The sequence below is a fragment of the Colius striatus genome, chromosome 23, assembly GCF_028858725.1.
Source record: "Colius striatus isolate bColStr4 chromosome 23, bColStr4.1.hap1, whole genome shotgun sequence".
In the NCBI taxonomy this organism is placed as follows: Eukaryota; Metazoa; Chordata; class Aves; order Coliiformes; family Coliidae; genus Colius; species Colius striatus.
The window spans coordinates 5,902,954-5,929,983 of NC_084781.1; the positions used below are offsets into that span (position 1 = coordinate 5,902,954).

At 45.8% G+C, this 27,030-nt stretch overlaps 2 protein-coding genes across 6 annotated transcripts in view; both read left to right on the forward strand.

Moving 5' to 3' along the window:
- The window catches only part of NCAM1 (neural cell adhesion molecule 1), an 88,609-nt gene extending 79,284 nt beyond the window's left edge, over positions 1–9,325 (forward strand). The window contains exons 17-20 of one of the 2 annotated variants that reach the window (XM_062014017.1): positions 515–722; positions 1,140–1,256; positions 3,035–3,820; positions 5,631–9,325. In XM_062014017.1, coding sequence (XP_061870001.1) covers positions 515–722; positions 1,140–1,256; positions 3,035–3,820; positions 5,631–5,751 — 1,232 coding nt within the window. In that variant the 3' untranslated portion in view covers positions 5,752–9,325. The remainder of the gene's footprint in view (positions 1–514; positions 723–1,139; positions 1,257–3,034; positions 3,821–5,630) is intronic. The other variant, XM_062014018.1, reaches the window with a different exon arrangement.
- An 854-nt stretch (positions 9,326–10,179) lies between these two features.
- TTC12 (tetratricopeptide repeat domain 12) lies at positions 10,180–25,409 on the forward strand. 4 transcript variants are annotated; one of them, XM_062014228.1, is made up of 21 exons: positions 10,180–10,305; positions 10,648–10,799; positions 11,366–11,396; positions 11,927–12,004; positions 12,496–12,617; positions 13,195–13,254; positions 14,099–14,170; positions 14,863–14,923; positions 15,207–15,395; positions 15,970–16,039; positions 17,059–17,147; positions 18,228–18,396; positions 19,080–19,172; positions 19,380–19,443; positions 20,361–20,495; positions 20,974–21,075; positions 21,284–21,352; positions 22,163–22,264; positions 22,703–22,802; positions 23,872–24,097; positions 24,972–25,409. In XM_062014228.1, exons 1-21 carry the CDS (start codon positions 10,245–10,247, stop codon positions 25,045–25,047), a joined length of 2,121 nt encoding a protein of 706 aa, XP_061870212.1. In that variant the 5' UTR covers positions 10,180–10,244; the 3' UTR covers positions 25,048–25,409. The 4 variants fall into 4 exon arrangements, with proteins under 4 accessions (XP_061870212.1, XP_061870214.1, XP_010196924.2 ...); XM_010198622.2 differs by lacking the exon at positions 10,180–10,305 and having other exon boundaries at positions 10,322–10,799; XM_062014227.1 differs by lacking the exon at positions 10,180–10,305 and having other exon boundaries at positions 10,322–10,799; positions 18,231–18,396.
- Positions 25,410–27,030: the final 1,621 nt, after the last annotated feature.

Consider the following 27,030-nt stretch of genomic DNA (forward strand, 5'->3'; position numbering starts at 1 on the left):
CTGAGCATCAGGAAGGGGTTTAATTCCTCTTTTTGTTTTAACCTCATAAGGGGTTAATCGATGCTAAGGCTCCACAGATGTCACCCCATTGTGTCCCACCAGAGCAAAGTTGTGCTATAAGAGCCTAGGCCTCACTTAACACTTACCTTTGGGCCAGGCTCACATGGCCAAAGTCACTCTGTACCCTAGACACAGCCTTCATCTTGAGGAAGTGGCGGGCTGAAACGAGACCTTCAGAGTTCCAGCTGTAGTAGAAGAGGTTTCTGCAGTCTGCTTTCCTGGCCATAGCCCAGTAGCGATGGGAAAAGCCCCATTAGGTCCAAGTGAACCTGTCTTTCCAGGTAGGTTGTCCTGCACATCTTTAGGATAAAGCACACATGCTGCTTAGAGAAAAGGTATACTTGCTGTAAATAGCTCATGCTTGCAACCTAGGTATAGCCAGATTTGAGCCATAACGAGCCCCAATTCGCCTTCTAACTACAATGTCTTTTTCTTCTCTTTTTGCTCTCTAAAGCCAGCACTAGCCCTACCTCAGGCCTTGGGACCGCTGCCATCGTGGGCATTCTCATTGTTATCTTTGTGCTGCTCTTGGTGGCTGTGGATGTCACCTGCTACTTCCTGAACAAGTGTGGCCTGCTGATGTGCATTGCTGTCAACTTATGTGGCAAATCCGGCCCAGGAGCCAAGGGCAAAGACATGGAGGAGGGCAAAGCTGCCTTCTCGTGAGTACTGTCACCCTTTATGTCACTGCTTCCATTGCTCAGCCTGTCCTCTCAGCAATTCTGGACAAGAAACTGTTTAAGGGAGTTCTGGGTTCCTCATCTCTGATGGAAGGGTGCTGAAAAGATCAGTGCCGTGCTGGCTCTGCTTTGTATCTCCAGGAAGGGCTTTCTTCAGCCTTTCTTCTGGTTTTGCCCCACTCTTGTTAGTAGCCACCAAAGGGCTGGTCCAAGGGCTGGGCATCCCAGCGGCTCCTGTGTGGTGCAGGGAGTAACTGGAAGGGGAAGTGCCAAAAAGAAGTAATCTGCTGTTTAGGCCGGTCTGTTTCTGTCATTTGGTATCAATATTCACAGCATGACTTTGCAGGAGGATGTCTAATGTGAATGGCAGTCAATCTCCATGCAATTCCTTTGTTACAGGAAAGATGAGTCCAAAGAGCCTATTGTGGAGGTGCGAACTGAAGAGGAGCGGACCCCCAACCACGATGGGGGAAAGCACACAGAGCCCAATGAGACCACCCCGCTGACAGAGCCAGAGTACGTTTGCATTAGTCAATCCTAGCACAGAGTCAATGCATTGCCTCCAGTTGCCTTAATCCCTGCACTCTCAGCCCATAACTTGGGGCAGGAAGAGAGGGAGAAAGGTACAATCTCTGCATTCCATTTCTGATGTGCCAGTGAGGAAATGCCTCCTCTCTTCCTCAAGATTCAGTGACTCCTGCTTCTAGCACTGGAAGGAAGGGGAGTAAAGCAATGTTTCTTGAAGGGCCAGTCTCTGCCAATCCTGTCCAGTGCATAGATCAGGCTTCGCTGCAGAGGATACAGAGCAAAAGCAGCCCCCAGCTAGCACTGACTGCTGCTCGAGCTGTGCCATGGCAATGCTGGATGAGTGCTCCAACACCCCATGGTGAAAGCAGTCCTCTCTACTCATGGCAGCAGAGCAGGTGTGCCCTGAGTGTTGGGGGAGGCACGGCAAGTCCAGTGGTTTTGTGAAAGGGCTGACAGCTACCTACAGGCTTCATTTATGTTGGAGAACTTGTTTGGGGCCTAAGTCTGTGTTGGCTGCGATTGGCAAGATTGAAGTATTGCACCCTGTCTACATTAAGCCCTTCCCTAGACTGTTGCCGTTCTAGTGTCCTCTGAGTACCTCTCCATAGCTTCTGGAGTACAAAAGGGAGGAAGTCACTTTAGGAAGTTGCTAAAATGCTTGTTAATGTTTGGATCAGGTTTGGGGTTGATGGCACAAGCTGTGTTCCTTTCCTTCAGCAGAGTCATCACAGTGGTAAGGTGGTCAGGCTTTTGCACCCATGTACTGCTTACCGCCTTTGGTTAGGTTTGAAGTGAGGCCCACTGGTAAAATGGGTCTGCTGAGGTCTCTAGAAGGGGAGAGAAGAAAGGAGGCTATGTCCACAGGCAGCACTGAAATGCAGGTGTGCAGCAGTGAAGAACAGCTGGGATTTATATTGTCCTGATTTCCTTAACTAGTCTTCCCAGAGCTTTTTACTCAATTATCCTCAGTGAAGGTTTTCTCTCTATGAATAAGCCTGAGGTGCTGTTCTCAGGCACACTGGATTCTGACAGAATAAATTATTTGGTTTTCCAGCCTCACATCTCTGTATTTAAGGCAACTAGTGCTACATCATAACTGCTAAAGCATAGTTACTCTGTCAGACATTGTCCTCAAGCAAACCTTATTCCAGCTAGCAAAACAGGCTGGAATCTGGTCAAAAGGACAGAAAGCATCCCATCCAAGCTGCGTGTGTATGTACACACATATCAATATGCATTACGTGTGTGAGAGAGAGAGAGACTGCTACTTTGTGTGGCCTTAGACTTGCAGGCAAAGGGACAGGGCCAAGAGGAACGACTGGATTCAGGGGATTCACTGGAACTTTGCTGTGTGGTGACAGATGGCACAGGGCTGCAATCTCAGGGAGTTGGTAGAAAGCACTCTTGCAAGGTCAGGTGGAAGAGCAGTCTCTGCAAGTTGATGAGGTTAGGTTGGTCCAAGAACTGAACCAAAGTCTGTGCAAACAAGTCATTCCTGAAGGTCATGTCCTCTTTGCTCTTTTCTTTTCCTAGTTATTCTTCTGTCATCCCAGCCAGCCTTTGCAGCCTTTTGCACAATTGATCTCTGAAAGGTTTCTGCTCCTCCGAGTACCTCTCTGTGTTTTGTGTGTGTTGTAACCACGTGCCATGCTTCTGCTGCGCCACCCACTCGCCTTCTCACTCTTAACACTCTGCTCCCCTTTCTCCTGCTGTCACTTACAGGCTTCATTGTCTCTATTTCTCTTCTACTCCTGTCCTCTTCACAGGCACCCCGCCGATACCGCAGCTACTGTTGAGGACATGCTGCCTTCCGTAACTACAGGCACCACTAACTCTGACACTATCACTGAAACCTTTGCCACTGCTCAGAACAGCCCCACCAGCGAGACCACTACGCTGACCTCCAGCATTGCCCCTCCAGCCACGGCCATTCCTGACTCAAACTCCGTGTCGCCTGGCCAGGCTACTCCAGCCAAAGGGGCAGGCACCTCAGTCTCTTCACCACCACCCTCCTCCACCCCTAAAGTGGCCCCCCTTGTTGATCTCAGTGATACCCCAAGCTCTGCTCCAGCTGCTAGTAATTTGTCTTCAAGTGTCCTGTCCAACCAAGGTGCAGTGCTCAGCCCCAGTGCTGTTGCTAACGTGGCCGAGGCCTCCAAAGCAGCAGCCGCTAACAAGCCGGCTGCCCCGAGCCCCGCAAACCTCCCGGGCCCTCCCGCTCCGTCGGAGCCCAAGCAGGAGGTCTCAAGCACCAAGAGCCCTGAAAAGGAAACCGTGCAGCCCAGCACAGTGAAGAGCCCAACAGAGACAACCAAGAACCCGAGCAATCTGAAGAGTGAGGCTGCTTCAAGCAGCACCACAAACCCCTCCCAGAACGAGGACTTTAAAATGGACGAAGGGACCTTCAAGACACCAGACATTGATCTTGCAAAGGATGTTTTTGCAGCTCTTGGCACTACTACTGCTCCTGCCAGTGTGACTAGTGGGCAAGCTCGTGAGCCTGCTTCTTCCACTGCAGACAGCTCTGTACCTGCTGCACCTGCAAAGACCGAGTATGGCTGCCTTTAATCTTCTGTTGGTTGTGTGCTGTGTCTCTCGTGCACTGGTGCTTGTGCTGTGTTCTTGTTGGATGTTCTCTTAACTAGTGTCATTGTTTCCCTAAGAAACTAACTGACCTGTGAACCAACTAAACGGGACATGGCTTTAAAGGTCTAGGAGGAAAGCAGGAATAGGCTGTGGCCAGGGAAGCAGAGACAAGGCAACCCCAGGAATTCAGTGCGAGCCCAGGAAGTGCTGTCCTCAGAGGGAGGATTACAGCTCACTGAGAGAGACAGGCTATGCTATAGCAACCACACTGGAAACACACCCTAACTCACAGCTGTGGTTAGAACTTTTCCCATCCTCACATCTCCAGGAAACTTGCCCCATTCTGGAAGCTTTGTACTTCATCTAAAATAAAGATTAGCATTGATAGTCCACTGTGCTGCTGTGATTGCGGTGTGTGTTAGCACTCAGAGAGGAGCAGTCAGGCACTGTATGACCTAGAAGCAGGCTCTTTTCTAGGTCTAGGTGAAAAGCTGTGCTGTTTTACTGTGTTGTTCAGGTGCCTTTTCATCTTACGGCTCTGGTCTCCCCCTACCTCCCTGCTGTGCTCCTGTTCTCTCTGAAGTCAAGAGGCATTCCTGCCATGTGCCTGTTCCACAGCATTGCCTCGTGCCCCAGGCAGCTGTGAAGCACATGGCCCTTCCTGGAAAGCCTGGCTGGCACAGCAGATGCACGAGGGTTGGAGGGAACCAGGTAGCCTTGATGGGTGCAGCTAAGCTGCTCCCAAGCAGAGAAATCTGTGTTCACTTCAGTTTGCTGCACCTAAAGCCTGTCATCCAGTGTGCTGCAGAGGGACAAGCAGGACAGAACAGAGAATTGTGGTCGGGTGCTGAGCTGAAAGGGGGTAGGAAACGGTTTGCCTATAGCACAGAAACGTTTCAGCTGGAGTAATGCAACTTGGTGTGTGTCATGTCAATGAATTCTTGGAACAGTAGAATGCAGAGCTATGTTCTTCCTGCCAATCTAGCCACTACCTTCTACCTGTGCTGCTTCTACCTGCTTCCCTTGGTGCAAATCAGGACTGCAACCATAGGCTTAGATTTGTCTCATCTGCTCATCAGGGTGAATTAAGATTGCAGTCACCTTAGACTAGCGCTGTGGCTCATGGGCTGGAAAGGGCAGTTCTGCAGGGAGGCCACCAGATATGCCTTGTGTGGCTTTTCATGACTATGAAGAGAATGTTGGACAAGTGGGCTTCTCTGATGCTTCAAGCAAAGTGCCAAAACACCTGATGAGCCTGAGCTTTAGCCTGTGAAGATGTTGACCCCCTTTGCACTTGGGAACATGTGTTTGATAAACTTCAATTCTGTGTTTCCCTTCCTGCACCGTACTGGGAAGTTCTGGAGCTGCCTTGCCACAAGGAAAAAGCTTTTCAGTTGAAATGGCAGTGTGTTTTAATGGGATGTTTGGGTGACCCAGCTTAGCGATGGTAAAATCAAATGCATTTGCACCTGTGTTTCCCCTTTTTGCTTCTTTGTTTGCACGCCCCAACACGCTGGGCACCTCTGCTGCAGCCTGAGACCTTGTCCTACCAGTGGGATAACTCAGAGCCAGAAGGAAAATCACAAAAGGCTTTTCAAGAGTGAAGCTGGGGGAAGCTTGGGTTTGGTTTTACTTATTTCTGCACCTAGAAATGTTGATTTTGCTGTAGCGAGGTGTTTGCTTGTTTCTAGAAGCCTGCTCTTATCAGTAATTGAGCAATAGTCGATCTGTAGTTCTCTGTCTCTAAACTGTGCCATTTTGGTGATTCTTCCTCAGGAAAATCCCAGTAGAAGACAAATCTGAAGTGCAAGCAACGGAAACCAAGACACCTCCTGCAGAAGTCAAGACGGTCCCCAACGAAGCCACACAAACAAATGAAAAGGAAAGCAAAGCATGATCAGCGACAGATGAAAGCGATCGACAGAACAGCTTCACCCGAGCATTTACAACACAGAACACAACACACATCTCATTCCTCTGGTGTCTGTTGCCTTTTTTTAAAAAAACAAACAAAACAGAAAATGCATAAATGGGGGGAGGGGGGAATCTCTCTTGTTCTTTTCTTCTCCTTTCCTTTTTTTTTAAAAAAGATTTCTAGAAGGGTTCTATTTGTCGTGCACTTGCTTTTAAAAAGTAATACACTTAAAAACAGGGTTAAACCCGTAACCAAATCAGGGCTTAGACGCCCCTGTGCGTATTCAGCTAGCAGAATTGCCACTCGGTTTGCAGTGTGGTTGGGAAGCTCAAAATCAACTAGTCCTAGACCAAAAAAAGCGAGAAAAAAGACAAAAAAAAAAAGACCCTGTTCTTTCCTCCCTTGGTTAGCATAGCAGATATAACCACTGTACTGCTTGGTGCAGCTGGAACTTAATGAACAAAGTCCACAATTTATTTTTATACTTTTCAGTCGAGTTTCAAATATGTAAAAGCCTCATAAATAAGTTATAAGTTCTGTTCACCTTGTATTTGTTCAGTATGCAAAGTGTCTCGAGCTCTTTGTGACTGAATTCTGTTCTCCACGTTAGGCATTTGTTTGGGTTTTACTCTCTTTAGTTAAGGAAGAATGCCAGAATTGCAGCTTCGGGGATGTATTTCGATTTGCAGTATTCGGACTCTACATTTCTTCAAATTTGATGTTAATTTTTTTGCCAACTTTGGTTCTTTCCAGTGTTTACAATTGACAGTTTGGGGTTTTTTTTTTAACTTTTGTTGTGTTTAAATGTATGTGTAAAATAGCTGCCTTTTTTTTAAGTAACTAGTCGGTAGGTGCTAGCTCAGCATGCTTGCTTTGCAGAGGGAGACATTTTAAAACATGGATGTTTACAGTAGTTGTTTCCCCTTTATCTTTTCTAATTATTGTTATTATTATTATTATTGTTATTATTATTATTATTTCTTACTGGAGTAAGAAGAAAAGTGATGCTGGGTTTTGGTTTGGGTTTTTTTTTGGGTGGGTGGGGGGTATTCAAACCACTCATCACCAATCAAGGTCTTTATCCAGCAATCCCCATAAACACGTGCTTAACCGGGAGTGAGAGCTGCTGGTGAGAGTCCTTCCATGCTGAAATTTAGTAAGAGTTTAAGTCCCTTGCTGGACCTGGGCCTGACTGCATAAGAGAAATATCATCTCTGCTTTTTTAGGACATTCTCCCCTTTCCTTCATGGAACCCTCCTGGTGCTTTGAGAAGCAGAAGGGAGATTGTACAGTTAGGGCTGGTCTGGTCTCATCTCAGACGTTTGACTGCATCAATTCCTCCTCAGTATGTCAGACCCTAGAAAGCTGACTTGAAAGACTTTTTGCACACAGGCGCTTGGCAGCGTGCGAGACCTCTCCTGCAAATCCCGCTCCGTCAGCAGTTGATGATTGTAGGTCCCTTCCAACTGGACTGTTCCCTCACATCGTGTGTATGGAGCGACCCGTCTCTGCTCTGCGGAATCAGAACTATGAAATCAAGAGCTAGGACTTGGAAACGAAGGCCAAGTCTCCCAGTGATTTCCCTTGTCTTGGCATCACGTCTGATAGTGGGAAAAGGGGCCTGATGCAGTATGTGTATGGTCATGGTGGAGGGGGCGGCGTATCAGTGGCATTTAGCATCGGGAGACGAGGAGTAACGCTGAGATTTTGGGGTGGAAAGAAAGAAGGTTTCAACAGAAGGAAGGCAAAGGTATATAGGTGAAGACCAGCCCATTGTATAGAGATGTTCCTTCTGTTGGGGGTTTGGGTTTGGTTTTTCTTTCTGTCTTTTTTTTTGCTTTTGTTTTCTTTTTTCTTCTACTTCAGCCCTGCCAGCTTGTGCACTGTGGGTGCGTGACTGTTCTAGTGTGAAACGTGTTTTTTGTCATAGTATTGAAATAATAAAAGCTTCAACATAGTTTGAATGTGGAAGGTGTAGCGATAGTTCAGAGTTGAAAAAATATATATATTCAGGAAAAAAAACCCACAAAGCAAAAGAGAACAACTCTTAGAAGGAACAGAAGCCTTTAAATGAAAAATGAAACCGAGCTGACTTTGGCATCTATTCCGTTGCGCTAAGGTGATGAACAGAAGGATGTTGGGGGGTGGGTAGGCTGCAGTTTGACTTGGGTAAATTGAGCCACTTCTACTAGTGTATTCTTCTAAGTATGCAGTCTTTTACAGTAGCATCACATAAACTGTGAAAAATAATGCTCTTGTCACTAAGTGTGGGGTTTTTTGCTTTTCTTTTCCTTAGCTCCTGGGATGCAAATGGAGGCTGACTGGGAATACAGGCGTAGACATTCATGCAGTACCCATCCTGAGCAGGATAGCAGGGCAGGATGGGGCCTCACTTCAAAGCCTTGTGTCAAATCTAGCCCTTGCATGACCCCTGACAGCAGTGTTGGTAGAATGATGGGGAGGTCTGGCCTAGGTCCCTGGGATTATTTTTATTCTAAGACATCGCTCCATAAAATGCAGCACAAAAAGTTACTACGGTCGGTCTCTGGTTGGGGAGAGTCCTTGGGGCAGCAGAGGATGAGTAGGTAGGCAGTGTGTACCTCTGTCCGTGTCGATGACCACAAGATTTGCTCATTTCTGCAAAGTTTTTGACTGCTTTTGTCATCTGTACGTTGTGGTGTGTAAGTTACAACGCACCGAGAGCTGAGCAGCTGCCAGGGAACAAATGTTGCACAGCACCAAGGACCAGGGACATGTACAGGGACGTGGGGCAGCACCTTTTCAGTGAAAATTGGGGTTGGCATTTCTGTCATAAAAAGTGTCAAGCTGGAAGCCCAATCCAACACCCAGCAGCATCATTAGGAAGTACCCTGCGGGCCGCAGCGGGTCTGTGTCAAGGCTGACGGAGGGAGCAGCATGCCAAGGCAGAAGTGAAGCCTGCGCTTGCCTGAGCGCTGGGCACAGCCATTCACCTCCTTTTAATGTCCTCGTGACACCTCCCGACACTTGCAGATTAATCCTGGAGAATGGTTTTATACTCGCCCTTAAGGGAGAGTGATTTGTTTTAATTCAGTACTCCATTTCCAAGGTAGCTTAGGCTTCATTGCTTTTCTTTAAACCTTTGAAGAGGGACCAACCTGATGCCGTTTATGCTGTATATGTTTATATATGTATCCATGCCATACATATATATCTATATGGCAATGCAGACTGATCAGCTTCTAGTTGTGGAGTGACGACATTTCATGCTGCACCATACGTAAAGATGATGTTAGTGCATCCAGTTGTTCGGCTTTTAGAGTGGAGTTTTATTTTCACACTTTTCTATGGAGCCTTCAAACCCCAGGTTTTCACACTAGGCTGTTTTGATAGTTGTTCTCAGCCCCTCTGTTGCCATCCTTTCCCAGCATTCCCTACTTTTGGGGGCCTTCTATCTTGTTAAAAAAACAAAAAAACAAAAAATCTTTTTACCAAGTGAAGCATCACTTCCACCTTTATTCCCATTCTCACCGGTGTAAATACTAACTGAGGATTTTGACTTTGCATTCTGTCAGAATAATGTGTTCAAATAAAAACTACAAATAAAAAAAGCTCGTGGCTGCGGTCTGTCCTTCAGCTGCCCCGGCAGCCCCCGGACTGCGTGTGTGTGTGTGCAGTGAACAGCCCAGCGGGAGGGAAACATCTGTCCGAGGTTCTGGGCTGCGCACCAGCGGGAAAGGCGCTCGCCGTTAGCATCCAGCCGGGCAGCTCGCCTCCTGGCTCTGCCAAATCAAACCCAGGTGTGAGTTTCAGTAACACAAGCGGGAGGGAGGAGCAGCCGCAGCTCGCCCTTCTGGTTTGAATACATTTGGGCTGCGAGGCAATGGCTGAGCTGCTTGGCAGAGGGAAAGGGAGTGTTTTCAGCTTGGGAATCGGTGAAGCATTTCTCTGAGCTTTCAAGCCAGAAGTTAAAGCAAGGAAAGCCAGGATGAAGACAGCATCTCTCTGCTGTGCTACAGCTACCTCTACGTGGCTCACCTGGAGTACGAGCACTACTGGCCAGCAAGGGAATGCTGTCGAGGAGTAACGGTGAGAGAAGACGCCTAATGCTCTAGAATGCACGGGAACTACAAACCCCTACTTTTCTCCCACAGCATTCGAAAGACTGCTGCAAAAGCAGGCCAGTACCTGGTGCTGAGGATGCGCCTGTCCCCACTCCGTAAAGCAGAAAGTGAACTCCCACATTCCTGCGCTGGCGCATGGGCGGCGCAGCCGAGCGCACGGAGCCGGCGGGACCCGCAGCGGCGGCGCCGGGCCAGCAGAGGGAGCCCTCGCGGCACGGCGGGGCGAGCACGGGCGGAGGCAACGGACGAGGAGCGAGCGGGGAGCCGCCGCCCGCCCGCCGCGAAGCCGCCGCGCCCGCCCCGGAGCCGGCCGGGCCGGTGCCCACGGCAGCGCCGAGGCCGCGGCGCCTCCTCCGGGCGGGTGCGAGCGCCATGGCCGCCCGGCTGCCGGAGCGGGAGCTGCGGCGCTTCCTCCGCCGCGTGGACGACATCAGTGAGCGCCGCGGGGCCGGGCTGGGCTGCTCGGGTGGGGTGCGGGGAAGTGCGGGATTCCGGCCCCCGTCCCGAGGTCGGGGTACCTGAGGTGTCCGTGAGAGCCGTCGGAGGCGTTGCGGATGCCAGGAGGAGCTGCCGGGCCCGAGGAGGGTTTGTCACGCAGAAGCTGTGGCTCTTGCACGCGAGATGAAGTTGTGTTTGTAAATGTTTCCATGTCCACAAGCTTTCCCGGTTACCGGAGCCTCTCCAATGCAGAGGCACAGCCGAACTGGTCCTTCTGGGTCAGTCGTGTGCGTGTGTGTGTGTTTCTGCTTACTTTATGGTTTTAATCCCTCTTTAGCTAATTTAGTGCAAGGCTTGAACTCCACGGACCCCGCTGTCAGGGAGAAAGCTTTTGCTGAAACAGAGAAAAGGCTCCACGAGCAGGAAACCGAACAGGAGAAAGCCAGCGAGACCACAGCGAACAGAACAGTCATCAGCACGGGAGGTCCTGTAAGGGGTTTCCCTTAGACGTTAGAGCTGTATGCAATTGGGGTCTTTTAAACACCACTTCACATTCCTTGCCCAGGAGAAAAAAAATGCTAAACAATACAAGTATGTTCTGAATGGGACTGTATTTTTTTCACCAATCATCTTATTGGGTGGCACTTGATGTCTGAAGACTGCCAACAACACGATACTCCTGTTGGATTTGTCCAAGCTGCATGCAAGCACTGAGGTGCAATAGCTTGTAGATTTCATCTCCTTTTCAGGAGCAACTTGGGCAGAACTAGTGTTGTGTCCCTTCATTAATTTGATTTGGCTTTGATTCCTGCTCTAGGGTGTGGATTTCAGTGGCTCACCTCATTAAAGATACAAGTGGGAGCTTTCTGATAACGTCAAAAATGATGAAGTTCTGCCATCCTTTGTTTAAGTGTCAATTTGACATTCCCAGGAGGCATCAATCTGGATATTTCAGATGGCCTGGAGCTTTGAATAGCTTAAGCAAGTGTTCCTTTGCTGCTGTGGGTTTTACTCAAATACATGTGTACAGACGTGTGCTGTGCTTCTCTTTGTAGGACACGGTGAATGCAGAGGCAGGCAGTGCAGGTAGGATAGTGCTCCCTCCAGCGTTTAGCATTTCTTCAATCCTTTTTAGCAGAGATGGAGAAAATAATTGCTGGCACTTCATGCAAGACTCAATTCCCCTTCTTCTGAGGTCAAGGCTAACATTTCTAGTGACTTTAATACAAAACCAGTCAGAGCTGGGAACACGTTGGTGGATTTTGCCGGTATGGCTGCGCTCACTCCTGGGCAGGGAGCTTGGTGTGCCTTGTCGTATGCTGGCCTCTCATCTAAAAAGTATTCTGAATTTAAAAGGAAACGGGTTTCTTTCTAGAGATGAGATACTTGGAGGCAAGCGTGGAAGTCCCGAACGGCAGCGTGGCCCCTGTGTGCAGCAGCTTGTCATTCGTGTCCCAGTTCAGTTGTTGTGCACCCTCAGTATTTTAATTTTAGAGAAATACCTCAGAAATTAGGTTGGCTTTTTTTTTTCTCGTGGTAGATTTATTTTAATGCAGAATGCCTTGTTCTTTCCCCCTCTTTCAAACTAAAATGTCAACCACTCTGCTGGCTCAAAGATGGCTTTCTGGCGCTTCTGGAAAAGGATGCGAAGGAACGAGCTCAGCGAAGGAAGAGAAACGAACGCTCAGCAAACGGTAATCGCTAAAGGCTGTTGTAGCTAGTGCCTCCAAAATTGCTTAGGGGGAGCTGGGCTGATTTTAGAGGCCAAAATGCTTTGTTTGTTGCTGTTCTCTAGGCATACTGAGACAGTGCTTTGGTTCTCTGAAAGCAATGATCTCGTCCGCAGCATTGGTTACCTGGATGCAGCAGGGTTAAACGCTTCGAGAGTTGTTGCAACCTGTTCTTCTCCCTTTATTATAAAGGCTTGGGATGGAGGGAGCCAGCTGAGTATTTCAGGGCTGTCCTAGGCAAAGACAGATGCTCACTTTTCCTGCTGAAAGAGGAGTGGGGATCAGGTGCACTGAATAGGTCAGAAATTCCTTGCAGGTAATGCCTGGTGAAGACAGCTGCAGTGGAGCTGGGTTTTGGTGCTTATTCCAACAGGAAAGTGTGGCCTCTGTTTCCTTAGTCACTCTTTGGGGAAATAAAACCTGAGTAATTTGAATGCCTGTCTGTTGTTTTGCAGCTCTGAAAGAGAAAGGAAACGATGCTTTCAGGAAAGGAGACTATGTCACAGCCATTCAGAGATACACTGAAGGTCTGGAAAGGCTGAAAGACAAGCAGGAGCTTTACACAAACAGAGCACAGGTGTGGAAGTGAACTACCACTACACTGCCTTAATCTTGTTAGAAACTTCAAGAAAGAGTTGCACAGAGATCATTAGAGGTGTAAATTCTTCCCTCCTGACTGATGCATCTGAATCCCTTGGAGGCTTTAGTTCTAGGCTAGGGCTAGTCCTTCCTGAGGGAGTGTTCGTGTCTCTGCCCTCTTGGGTATGGCACAGATGAGGCCCTGTTCCTCCAGAATAAGTGTGGGGAAAAAGTGATTCTAGTTCATAATTTAAATCCACTCCTTTTTTTCTTTCTTTTCAAAGGATCACTGTTATGACTGTAGAATGTTAGTAACTGCTCTGCATTCTCTGCTTGCTTTGTATAATCCAGATGCCTCTCTTGGAGTTTGTTTCATTACATGTATTGTAAGTTACAGACTCTGAGGAGGTGGAAAACAAGATAAGAAACAGCTGGTAATTATCCTGAAAAATCAGTGACTAGACAAATCCACACTCTGGTTGTATTCCTTTCTGATTAGCTGATGTTTGTACATCAGTGAAAGTTGTGTGGAGTGTTCTAATTCCTCTGCCTGGGCTCTCTTGGTTTTGTTTCAGGCCTACCTGAAGATGCATGAGTATGAAAAAGCCATTGGTGACTGTGAATGGGCATTAAAGGTAACTTCAGGATTCTGTCTTTTATGGTCAGTGCTTCTGGAAGGCGAGTTCCTTTGTAACTGAGGACATGGAGACAACTTGCTAATAGAAATGAAAGAATGTGGTGCTGCAGAGATCCCTGTGTCCTGAGTGACCTGAGCAATATAAAGCAGCTAATATTTCAGTGCTACCTGTGCACAGAAAGGTTTAAAAAGCTTGTTATAAGTGATAGTAAGCTACAGTAAGATAGTAAGCTATTAACTGAATCCAGATTCAGTTGCAGTACATCAGAGACACCCATGACTACAACATAATTAACACTTTATTAACAATAATGTCAGCATTGTTGCAAGAAATCAGTATTTTTGATACATAATTGAACTGGCAAAGATCCCTGAATCTGTGAGTATTCCCTCAAAAGTGGTTTTTTTTGTGCACAGCTAATGATAAAGGGGTGCTTATTTCATTCCTGGCAAGACTAATCAAAAGAAATAGAGAAATGCTGTTGTTACAGAAGTTGTGGGACTCTGCATGTGTTGATGCAGACCTTAACGTGACCTAATTGCACAAAAGTCTGCTTCTACTGCCTGGTCTTGCAGCTTTCTGGGAAGGATGTGACCTCAGCTGATTCCCACTTTTAACCAGAGCAAAGCCTGCATAGCTTGCACAGGGAAGGAAAATTGGTACCTGAAGGTAATAATTCAGCATCTGAGCTTCCAGTGCCTCTGGTACCTGGTATGAGCAGCCTCTTCTGTACTTCTGGTTGTTTTGGTCAGCTGTAACCATTAAGCAGAAGACTGGGATGAGCATTAAAAGGTTACAAGTTCTAAACACATAACTAATAATTCTTTCTTTTTACACACAGTGCAATGAAAAATGTATCAAAGCCTATTTTCTAATGGGAAAAGCTCAGCTGGGACTCAAGCACTACACTGAGGTGAGCTGACCAAGTCTTGTGGCCACGGGACCGTGTTCTGCTTTTGGTGTAACATTGTGGGTGAGAGGCAGAAATTTGTGACCTTAAGAATGGACTGTGGTGAGCCTTTAGACCTGAGAGAAATTTCCTGTGCTTTGCAAAGACTGATAATTCTAAAGTCATCTTTCCACATCTTGTAAAACAGCCTGTGTCCTCTAATTTGGCACACACAGATGTAGAAGGACTGTTCAGTTGTGTCACTTTGTACTCTAATCGACCTCAAAAGAATGGGGGACTTTTCTATTCTGCTCTCCCATAGTAGAATATTTCTTTGGTGAGAGTTTGTCACCACTTGGCTACTGGACACTGAGACAGCAAGCGCTGTGCCAGTGCTGAGAGTCCTGAGGCTAGCCTGGGGGAGTGTTTGGGGAGTCTGCAAGGCTTGTGTCTGTGCTCAGAGAACCCCACTTTTGGTACTTCAAGACTGATATTAGTGATGTGTGCTGAGGGAAGTGGTTGTGCTGTGAGTGCCATGTTTCACTTTTTTGAAACAGAAGAGGTTTTGACTTGTGCATGTCCATAAATTTGATTTTTCACACTCAAATACAATGGCCAAGAAACCTGAACTTACACAGGGTGACTCTGATTAGGATTGGCATTTTTATCATCTTCCCATTTTTATCTTAAACAGCCTGTTTCTGTTTTCTGTTAAGTCCAGGCAGTGTTATGAGAAGATCTTACAAATTGATCCCCTAAAGGAAAGGCTATTTAAAGGTAGGAAATAGCCATTTTTACACTGCTGTCCCTTGTTTTCTGATCAAAACCACTGTCTGAAAGTTTCTGCTCTTCAGATGGTTTCACAGCATCTCTTCACACAGCTCTTGTTCCTGGTAGTTTCTTCTTTAAGTTTTGTTTCACTTGCCAGAGCTGTGGATCATTCTGTCTGTGTGTGTAAGGTAGTGCTCTCTCTGTCACAGTCAGCTTCAGTTTTCACTTGTCACTTGACCATATCAAAACATTGAACTGCCATGCTTTGGTTTCGTTTTTCCTTCCCAAGATTGTATGAATGAGGTAAACTTGGAGGAGAAAAGGATGAAAGATGAAGAGAGAGCAATGAAGGAAGTTCAGTCTGGAAAGCTTGCTGCTCTGTCCATAAAAGAACTGCTACAGAAACTTGAGAGGCCTGACCAGAATATCCTCTACTATACAGGAGGGATCAGACTTTTGACAGGAGCTGTGAAAGACCGTACGTATGTGATGCCAAGGCTGTCGCTCATGGGAGCTGTAACCCAAGTTAGGTGAAGACAAGTGGAGTAGCTTTTAAAGGAACAGAAAAAAAATATTCCTGTATTTAAAACACAAAGTGAACAAAGATTCAAAAAGTCTGGTCAGTAGCCATTTATGTGTGTTTTTCAGAACTGGATGAGTACTGTAGCTGAGCTGGTTTCTGACACATTTGGGTCTCTTCAGAGCCATTTCATTTGTTAGGAAGTATTTGTAATTTTCTGTTAAGACAAGTTGATTTGCAAAGCCAGTCTCATGTTTCAGTCTCCCTAAAAAGCCTTCAACTTTAAGTCAATTCCTCTTTACAGCACCAGGCAGGAGTTAGAGCCGTCCTCAGCTTCGAGGGTGCTTCTGCTTCAAGTAGCGTTCTTAAGAGATTTTTTTCCCCTGCTGTAATAATGTTCTCTCCCCAAAACTGTCGATCCAGTGACGTTTTCTTTTAACACTGTGTTATAGAAGAGCAGGAGTCTGCCTTCACAACGATACATCATCCAGACAGATCATAGAGCTGATGTGTTTGTCTCTGATTTTTTCAGGCACTGGGCAAACTTTATTTAGAACAAACAATGGATTCAGTATCCTCAAAGACAACGAGACTGTGAGACGGTAAGAGCTCTTCAGAGGAGAACAGTGGGGTGTTATAGCATGAGGAAATGAAAATACTGCTTTCAAGAAACACAATCAGGTCTGGAAATGCAGATGAAATGATGGAAAGATAATGCAGTAACAGGTTTTAATGCCTGAACGGACTGCCCTCTGACTCTGGCACAGACGCTGCTCTACCAGGTGCAGTGGACAGAGTTAATGAGTTTCTTTCTCCATCTCCTCTTTCTGTACAGTTAGCTTATCATGGTGAGAGCAGGTTAGTAAAAAACCCTTCATATAAAAGAACATCTGAAGCATGTAGTTGCTTTAATTCTGCCTGTCTGGACTCCCTGTTAATTGCTATTAGTTGCCATCAGTAAATATGCATGGCTGTATGCCATGGCCACATTGCTCTGGGGACCAGCCTTTTGGTAATCAAGATACAAACCTGGCTCATATTTATCTGTATCATTTTAAACTTTGTCTTTGGAGGGGTCTCCTGTCTGAATTTGCATTTGAGCCAAGTTCAGATAGATAACAGAAAGGAACGATGTGCAAAAGATGCAACGTGGAGTTATGGCACAGCTGAGTTGGCTCAGAACAGCACGATCTGGTTGAACAGAGCTGTTCTTTAAGGTTGTCACCAGGACTGCAGCACAGACTTCCTGAGAGGGAGAGACTATTGTGTGTGTTGGCTGTAAACAGACTTAAGACCTGAAGTGCTTCCAACTGTGCACAAAGTTTTTATGCCCTGGCTGTTCACAGGTATCTCGCTGCAGAACTGAATTTGCCGTCTTTATTGTGCTGTGTAACACTCATACAGGGTCTTGCGTGTGTTGTGGGTAGAGCAGAGCGAGTAGATCATCAATCTGGTCTCATGGAAAACGAGTCTGATTAGTCCTAAAAATGTTTAGCCCATGAGCTGGGTTTTGGGCTTATGGACTGAAGTGTTCGCGTGGGCTTCGGCAATTTCCGTGGCAAAAGAGCTGATTATTTGATCTGTCCTTTGCCCTTTTTATGAGCTGACTTTTCTAATTCAGGGGCTTCTGTGCAGAGAGAAAAAACACTGCTGAAGTGGATCTGTCTGTTTGTCTTCTCTTCCTTTGGCAAGCTGTCTGCGCCGGGAATGGTAAAACTACGGAATCGACATTAATCATTGTTAATGGACTTGTTAATGTGGCACTTACTGTGTCTAAAACTGATGTTTGACATGAACATCACTTTCCCAGAGCACTTGGGTCTAGACTTTATTGTAAACAAAGTTTTACAGGTCAGTTGCAAGAGTTGGAGGAGTCCTCCTAGCAGCAACCACAGTTCTGGCCACTGTGTCTGCGATGAGATTTAACTTCCAGTTGAGGTCTGTGGGCATTTTAAGTCTACTGAAGAAGTGGAAAGTGAATCCCCTGTGATTATTGCTGCTCTTGAGATCATTCTATTGTTTGTATCACTTTGTCTTTTTCAAGCAGTTGAAATAGCAGCAAAATAGCAGAGGTTTACAGAAGTGCTGTGAGAGAAGGATGAATTCCGTTAGTGTTCACAGTCAGCAGTCCCTGGGCTGGCAGCTCGTGCCTCTGTTTCTAGGGAACATACACGTAGTTGAGGAATGGGCTGGGGTGGTGGGTGGTAGAGTGGTACAGGGTGCCACACAAGGAAAACACATACAGTTTGGTGTCAGCATCTGTGTTGACTTTTATATCATGGGGTGCAGCTGAAGCCTGAGAGAATATTCATGTTGCAAGGTAAGAGGAAAAGCCCATTTCGTTTTCTGCCTATAGTTAGTGAGCAGTAAATACAGTGCAATGTGCAGGCTTGTGTAGCTTACATGTTTGTGCCTGGCAGGGCAGGGGTCTGTTTTGCCTGAACAGTCCAGACCCCAGCTGATGAAGATGGGAGCACTCTGTGCTCACGATTCTTGTGTCTTTGAAGAAGTACTTGGTGCCTGGGAAGGTCGTGTGTTGCAAGTGAGAGTAAAAATTCAAACAGCAGGGCATGTGATGAGGTAATGAAGCTGGGAGAAGACTGGTGGGTGTTCTGCCTGACCGTTGCTCTGCAGGGCTGTAGGCCAGATGAACGTGTTGGAGTGAATGAGCACATTAGTGGAGGAAATAAAGACATAAACCCATTAAATTGTGGGCTAGGAGGAAAATTTGTAAGAGTAGTGGGGATGCTGTTGTGTGTGACATTGCTCTTAGATCTTCTCTTTTCTCAGAAGAAAATCAGCGTCTTCTCTTGTGTCACCCCGACGTGAGGACACAGCTGCCAAAGCTGCTTTCATCTGCTGTCCTGGAGATCCAACAGGAGACACTGGCGCTAATCTCTCTCTACTCAGAGAATGAGAATGGAAGGAGACTGCTGGTCGGGCACCAGGACCTAACCAAGTACTAAACACTGCTGTACCTCAGGAAAAAGTCCTTAATGCCTGGGTTCACAGCAGTTCAGAGCTCATTCCACTAGCACCGAGGAGATGGGTTTTCTGAAAGGGACTCAGTGCCATCGCAGCTTCTGTCCTTAAGGGACAGGCCTAGCTAAGCAAAAGTAAAAGTTAGGTGTGTGGGGAAAGCTTCAGCAAACTTTCTATCCAAAGGCATCTGTGAAACCAAGCAGAAATGCTCATGCAGTTTTCAGGCAGACCTGTTTTACACCAGTGTGTGTTTGTCTAGCGCTCAGTTATCCCCGACTGTAACAGCTTTAGAGTGAAGCAGAGGAGAGATTTGTTGAAACTGTTTGATACTGGGCTATGCTGATGCTGTTCCTGGTCCAGATTGTTGCTGGCCAACAGCAAGGAAGCTTAGCTTCATGTGTCTGTGAAGTTTACCTGCTGATGAAATCTAATGCCGAGAGAAACTGGTACATACTTGTGCAAAGTGAGATGATACTGTGAGAGAGGCTAGGGCTAAAATATTGTTCTAATGGCAGTTGGGTGACTGAGTGTGTTTGGAGGGCCTAATAAAGCCAGTTTGGTCAAAACCCTACTGAACACAAAGGAGTTTAAAACACATCTTTGATCTTTAATAATCAAACCAAAACTGATGTAAACATTTTGGGGTTTTTTTAATAACAGGTGGCTGCAGATTTTGATGACATTTGTCAACAACAGTGATGGGAGGGCTAGCAGTGCCATGAGCATACTGTCTGACTTAGCTGAAGAGGAAAGGTAACTTGTGGTTTCTCCTTCATTTTTATGAAGTTGTACTTTGGAATGCACTAAAAGATTTAATGACAGGGCCGTTTGCCCCCTCTGCTGTGAGGGTACATTTCCAACTGATGTTTAACTGGTCTGTTTGTTCCTGTTGTGTTGCCTTTGTCTGTGATTGTCTAAAGCTTCAAGTGTCCTCCTACAGCTTTCTTTATCCCCCAACAGGTTCAAAGCCCAGTGTCGTGTCGTGCTTTCCACGAGTGTTTTACCTGTGTTCATCCAGTTGTTGGTATGAAAGATCTGTTTCTATACTTCTATTTCTGCTTCACTTGTGTAACATGTCTTAGGACTGCTCTCTTCAGTTTTACAGCCAGTTGCTCCTAGACAGGACCCCTCTGCAGCAGGACTGCAGTAGTTACTCTGTCCCTAGTTCTGGAGGCCTGGGAAATCCACTTTCATCAGATACTTTCCCCAGGCAGATGTTTTCGGTCTCCAGTACTTAGCACTTGCTTTCTACACATGACTAGCTTTATAGCCAGTGATTTGACTCTGGAATTTGGCTGCAGGTAATCTGTGAGGCCAGGATTTCACCCTCACCTTTGTGTTACAGTCTCCTTAGTGCGTCTTTCAGCCAGTTGGTGACAACAGATTAATCTTGGGTAGTGATTTCTTTCTAATCTGAGAAACCAGGATGAAGAGATGACATTAGGTCACAAGGTAAAGATGGTTAGTGGTTCAGGTGCCTTTCCTGGTTATTGATTATTTGAACTACAAATAATACTGTATATGCAGATGATAGAGAAGGTTGGTTCCAATGCAGAACAGCAGATACAGCTGGAAAGCAAAACACTTCCACTTGTCCAAACAAGCACCAAAACACCACAATAATTACAGTGGTTTTGCATTGCTTGTTTCTCTCTCCTGAGCATACCTTCCTGGAATTACAGCTGCAGCAGAGGCTGTTCTGTTCTATGACCTAACTGAGAGTAGGAAATACTCACAGGATCCAGACACTTTTTTTCCTGAGACTCTTAAAACGTTGTTGAGATTCACTGTGAAATTTGGGGTGATTTGTAAACTTTGGACTGCTGGATTGTAACATAGATGAGAGAGATTCTGGAATCTGAGTTTCCATTGCCAGAGGGGTAGGAACACATCTTTGTTCCCTTGTTGTTTGTTGCTAATTTGCTTCTCTTCTGGTTTTAGACCTCTGCCAAGCTGGTGAACCAGGCAGCCCTTGCCCGTTGCATTGGCATCATGGGGAACCTGTGTGCAGATGGAGTCATTCGAACGCAGATGGCTGAGTGCAAAGAGTGCTGGAGAGCATGCCTGAAGCTTGTGGTAAAGAACAGCTCCCACAAGAGTTTTCAGCCCCGTCTCCTGTGGAAGTGGCACTTGTGTGATCACATTTGTCTGCCTCCTCTAATAGCTCTGAACCCTTGATGGAGGTCGTTAACACCTGGTAGTTGGGTAAAGGTCTCAAAGCAGTCTGTCACTCAGATAAGCTGTGGATTGATAGGTGTTGGGGAGGGTGTGTGAGTGGTCCCTTGCTGTAAGTGGCCCCTGTCAGGGTTAGGATGTGGTGTGAACTCTGTCCTAAGAAAGGAAAAAATTCAGAGGGTGTGAAGGGATCTTGCTTGAAGTGTGCAGCTTTAGATGCCACAATGAAGCAAACACAAGAAAGAATCCGTGTCTAAAAGGTGCTCAAGGAACTTTTCCTCCCTTCTGAGTTTGTGATGCACCATGTAAGCAAGCACACAAAAGACAGGGAATGCATGTTCTGAACCTCTGAACTGACTGCAGCCTTCCTTGCACACAGGATGAATGCCTTGATGACAGCACACCCAAATACCAGGCGTGTGTGTTTGCAGTCCTGGGCCTGATGATGAACTTGCTGCTTGAATCAAATGGGATCATCCAGGTATACAAAGTTTATGGGTGTTCATTAGTAGTGTTCTTGGAATCCCTTCTTCAGAGATTCCAAATTCACGGTGCATCCTCCTCCCTTGTCACTGTAAATGGGCCTGATGCCATTGGATTCTTCATTGTCCTTTTGTCTATTAACCTGTTTCTGCTCCAACACTTCCCAGCAGTCGGCTGGACCTGAGTTTTTCACGTTGCTGTTTCAGGACTTTGCTGTGGACATAAGTGGCAGGTGCATGTTCCTCCTCAGGAACAAGGATGGAAGTATTGTGACAGTAAGTGGAATATGTGTGGGCTAACAAAAGATTAGCTGACCTGACTTGAGCACTTCAGTGCAAACTGCTGTCCTCTGCAAGCCTGTACATTAGGCCTTGAAGCCAAAACCATTGAGAATTAGTTAGTAAAGAAATAATAGACCACTTGTTCTTTTTTTATATGTGATTTGATGCAAGATGTTCTCAATGTTCTCTTGCAAACTACTTAATAGAAGCTCTTAAAAGTCATTTCATCCTTAGGATGCTTTTCAATCTAAAACTCTTAAAAAAAATCAATCTAGAAGCAAAGGAGCAAGAACAATGAAGTGTTCAGCTGCTGTTTGTTTTTACAGTTCTTGCATGTGAATCATACCTAGGAGATTGTACTCCTATTCATGGTGTGTAACTCCCAGGGACAGCAGTTATTCAAAGGCAAACGGGGAGAAGCAGATGTGGATTCAGTCTGTTCACCTCTCAACTCACATGGATTGCTCTGATCTGTTTTACTTGATTCTACACCAGCAGTGCTTGGCTGGATTCTCCTGGGAATTTGTTTCAATAAATAAAACGTACAGGGAACTGTCCTGGTCTCCCCTCTCTCTACACCAAGCCTTTAGAAGCTGTACTGAGTTCCATTTCCAGTAAGCAGTAAAAAAAACCCCATGTCCTAAAGATGTTTTGTTATATTCCTGTAAATTTCTCCTTTTATCCCTTTAATTGCTTTGAATTTATACTGCAAAAAGAAAATAATTTGAAAACTCCTTAAAGTTGCTGCAAACAATCAACTGCTTTGGTATTTTTTGCCTCCTCTCACACCATTTTCTACTTCAGAGAGCCACTGGAGTGCTGAGTCGCATCCTGTCAGCATCCTCCGCGGCGGTGGAAGAGGCGACGAAAGGAGGGGTGGTGAAGAAAATGATCAAGTTCTTAAAAGTAAATGAATTGAGCAAAATTCACTTTATTTCTCCTTGTGTTGTCCTGTAAGAAAACAGTGGCTGTCTCTGTGCTCAGCCTCCTTTCCCTAAGACCTGTGCGCTCACTCTGGCTGCTCGTGTCTGTGTCTCTGTTGTCCCTTGTAACAGTGCTCTCAAGTTTTAGACTAGGTAGCCAGTCCACAGACTAAGGTTGCCTTCTGTAGTCTGCTCCATAGCCCATGTTCTTCAGTTGTTTCCATACGAGCCAGAGGCCTGTGCATGGCTCTGCTTGCAGAGACCTGCAGAATCAGGAGGACACTGCTGCAGGCCTGGCTGGAGGGTTTAAGCTTAAAGTTGATGTGACGGCCAATGGTACCTAAGCTGTTCTGTGACCTTGAGTAAGCTGGGGAATGATCTGTGTGTTTGTTAATGTATGCTTTACTCTAACCAAATCTAGGCTGGAGGACCAATCACATCTAGTTACAGCATAAAGACTCTGTCCATCTGCACCAGGAGCAGTAGACAAGCCCAAGAAGATCTAGTGAAGTCAGATCCAGGTAAGTGACGACCTGGCTTATTAGGGACTGAATGTAGAGATATGATCTCAGTATCATCCAGTAACTTTCTTCCCGTGAGCCTTGGCTCTGTGTGTGGATGGAAACAGGCACATTACTCGTGAAACGTCTCAATATGCCTTTTCAGGGCCAGAAGTATGCATGTGTTGAAAGAAGTGATTGGAAACTAACTGAATGGGGTTGTATCTCCTGAAGTTGGTGGCCAAAGTAAGAAAATTCATTTAGATGTCTGATTCCCAGAGGTTGAGGCTGTTCATGGTTTCCTTCAATTTACAAGTGCATATTTGGATAGGAAATGGATAGGATGACAGAGTGCTGACATCAGACCAGATCTCTTAGGGTATTGTTGAGTATATTTGTTCTACTCGTGCAATATGACGCTACTTAGATTGCTTTGAAATCCAGGTTCAATTAATGCTAATGTAACTACAACAGAGAATACTTCAGCTTTATCTAACTGGTTGAACCTGTCAAGAAACTGTCAGCTCGTGCAGTTCAACTTGAACCCTAAGGATTTCTTCTCATTAAAAGCCTCTCAGAGCACCGTCTTCCTTTTGTATTAGTCTCACTGTCATCTGTAGATGAAGCTTTTGCTTCCTCAAATTAGCAGTAACGCTTCACTCTCATTCTTTCTACCAAAACTCTGGGTGTTAATCTTGTGAGAAGTCACTTAAGACTTCTGTCATCTCTGTTTGCCGACGCAGACATTGCCCCATTTCTAGGAGCCTGCTCAGCTTAAGCCATAGTCCCGTGATACGGGCCGCTTAGTTCAGCTTCTGCACCAGTTGCGTTGCAGTCTGGAGCAGCACTGCCTTCCCAGCATCAGAGAAATACTAAGCAAATACAGAAACACATCTAGCTCCCTGCTGGAGAACCTCTTAGGGTGCAGTTTTGTGTGAAGCTTAGCTGGGCAGGTGGAACTGAAACAGCATCCTGGATCCTGAACCTTGCTCTGAAATTGCCTTGCTCCTCCAGGTATTGTAGACAACAGATCAGGGCTACCTGAACAAATCTGTTTGCAGTCTGCATGTTTAATCTTGCTTTCTCCCAGGGTTCAGTGTGCTGCTGAAGCTCTTGGACTCGGAGAACGAAATGATTGTGGGAAATGCTGCTTTCTGCCTTGGCCAGTGCCTTGTAGTTCCTGGAGCAGCAGCGTCCTTACTGAACTCCAATGTTGTGATGCTGTTGTTGAAACATGCTGGTGGTGATGCTACAAGAACTTCTGTGCAGGAGAATGCAGCAATTGCTCTGGGGAAGCTTTGTGTTGCAGAACCAAGGTATTGTAAAGCAAACTATTGTTCTCCTGCACCAGTTGGTTGGTATTCTGTGATAATTCTTGAAAAGCAGACTAGTGTCAGTTTATTTTGTTCACAGAGCAAGCAGGTCCCTGGCAGATGATTAGTTTATAGAAAGACTCCATGAAATTCATTACCTTTCCTCCAGCTAGAATTCCCACTCGAGGCACTGTCTCCACAGCTCTGCTTCAAGGTTCCTGTGTTGTTAGTTGTCTGTCTTAATGTGTTTCAAGGAGCTCATTTTGCATTGCTTTCTGATGTTACCTGTGCTAGAAGAGTGGAAGGAGGAGGAGTGATGCTAAAAGTTTGTAGAGGTCAGAGCAATGATGAGTGAAACAGAAAGTCCAAATGGCAGCTAAGAATGCCTGTTACTGCCTGCCAAGCATATGCCAAGCTCCAGCTAGCTGCAAGCTGCTAACTGCATCTTGAACTGCATACCAGAGGAGCGGAGACCAACTGGTTAATACACATCCTGAATCATTGCAGAGTGCAATGATGCTTAAGTTACAGAAGTATAAGTACCTTGCTTCTCCTGGAGATTCCAAAGGAGCAACAGAGGTAGTGTTTGCTCTGAGATCTGTGAAACACTCCAGATACATGAGGTACACCTTATTTTCTTAGTTTTGTTAATTTGAAATGTCACCTATTTGAACAATTGTCAAGTATTAAGTTTCCTTTCTGTGGGGAACAGTAACTGAGAAACTGTTTCTCATGCTACTTTAGGAGGAATTCCTCGAATGTAGCTTTGCACATCCTTGACAGTTTGGCCATGGAATATAGCAGAGCAGTGGAAGCTTGAAACTTGTATCGTTAGTCATCTTCTGTTCCCCCAGCAACCTTTCTGTTGTCTTTTCAGGCATATGTTTCAGCTGCGGAAGCTGAACGGATTAGCCATCCTGAACTCCTCTGTGAAATACTTACAGACCGTCTGAGCCCCCAGGAGCTTCACAACACGCTGTTAGTGGCACTTGCTGCTGAGTATCTCCCTCGCTAAAACTAACTTGAAGCACACCAACTTTTCAGTCCCTTTTCCAAGTGCTTGCTGGTCCTCCACAGAAGCCAGTGGCACAAAACAGAACTGTCAGGAGGAAGAAGTCAATTTATTATCCAGGCTAACAACTAAAATAACGATTTGCAACGAGCTTGTCTTTGCTTTAATAAGTGATGTTGACCTTCCTTATTGATGAGTTTCTTGCTGGTTAACTGTTGAACGATGGCTTTTCTAGTTTGCTTTGCAGTTTGGGTCTGGTACCCAGTGTATTGGAAGAAAATAGAAATAAATTGTGAGTTTTAACTTTGTAGAATCCATTTTCTCCCCCTTCCCCCCCATACTTTTTCTTTGATGGCTACATTATCATTTGATATCACATGTGTGGTATCACCTCACCCTGTGCTCAAACCTCATCTTTACCTGCTCAAATAGTTTGGTCTTAATTTCACTAAGCACTCAGTGATAACTCACGACAATGTGGTTTGTGTAGAAATTGTTTGGCTGTTTATTTTAGTAGGATTTCACTGCCTTTGTAAATTCAGTGGTATCTCACAGTCCTTTTACTTGTGTGTGGAGTAGGAACAGCAGTTGACCCTCCTGACCTCACGTGCTTTCTCAAGGCCCCTTCTGTTCATCTCTGATCTCCTCTGCAGTTGGTCATTTTTTCCAACAAGAACACAGGTGGCATGTCCTTCCAGCATACCCATGTTGTCTGGAGAAGTCCAAAATGAATTAGCACTAATGGCAAGTGTCATTTGAAAAGAAAGGCAGTAAAGCTTTGCTCTTACCTCTCGTGTGTTCTTCTAAAAAGGCTTCTGGAAAGCAGATCTGAGCACTCCGGTGGTGCTAACAGAGGAGCAGCTGTAATACCTCTGGCAGAAGCCTGTCAGATTGAACTTCACAAATAAACAGATGCACACAGACAGAAATCTATACCTAAAGCTTGTAAAACTGGGGGTACACAAGGACTTTGGCCATAAATACAACACTTCTCTTACTTTTGCCTTGGTTTTGAACACAGGAAACAAAAGAATATATTCCATTTCTATGAAGAAGCAGAGGCCAGTCATGTTGGACTTAAAAATGGCTCTTCAACATGCCTCTTTGACACCTGGAGGTGTATATTCTGTATGTAATCTTGTCCCTTTGGAATGCTGGCTGACAAATTATATGTCATCTCTTTTTCAAAATAGCAACTGAATCATCTTCCCACTTCAGAAGAAGGGAGCTCTCCTGCACCTGGTTTGTCTCCCCTCACAGTGAAAAGCATCCAACTGATAATCTCACTGTTTTCCAAGTTCCTGCTATTGTCACACCCTTCCTAGATAAATACATAACAAATACTGTGGATAGAGTTCAGGTACAAATAAGCACCATGATCTAAACCTGACACACACCAAGCATTGCCTTAAGGAAGAAAATGTTAGTGAATCTTGTGTTTATAGAGGCAGGATGTCAGAGGGGAGCAGCGGGTGTAATGTGTCACCAGAAAATTACAGGAGAGTCAAAATCATCTTAAAAGCCTAAAAGCTGAATCCTTGGTTTTGACTGACAGGCTGGGTTTTGCTTAATGGAACTTTTCACATGCTAGTTGCTGTCATCCCCAGAATAAAATGGTGATCAGCTAAGAGAATTGCTGCTGACTTCCTCCTGCAGAAGTTGTTTGAGAACTGATTTGTTGTCCTCAAAAAGAATTGCTGTTGCAAAATTTTTATGAGCATGGCAGGTTACCAGGAGGAGCTGTTGCTGTTTGGGGATGGGAAGTGGACCTGAGCAGTCAAGCAGTTACAGAAGGGGCGTTGAGCTTGTACCATCTGTAGTCCCATTTGAAGAACAAAAAAAGGTGCCAGCAGCTCCTAGCTGGGAGTTGACTCTGGGTTTATAGATCACTTTTGTAGCATCTTGATACTTGTAAGCCAATTGC

Coding starts and splice junctions, on each gene's coding strand:
- TTC12 (XM_010198622.2), top strand. CDS start 10,512: ATGTTTCCATGTCCACAAGCTTTCCCGGTTACCGGAGCCTCTCCAATG. Junction 22,803..23,871: donor TCTAGTGAAGTCAGATCCAG/GTAAGTGACGAC, acceptor GCTTTCTCCCAG/GGTTCAGTGTGCTGCTGAAG. Junction 24,098..24,971: donor CTTTGTGTTGCAGAACCAAG/GTATTGTAAAGC, acceptor TTGTCTTTTCAG/GCATATGTTTCAGCTGCGGA.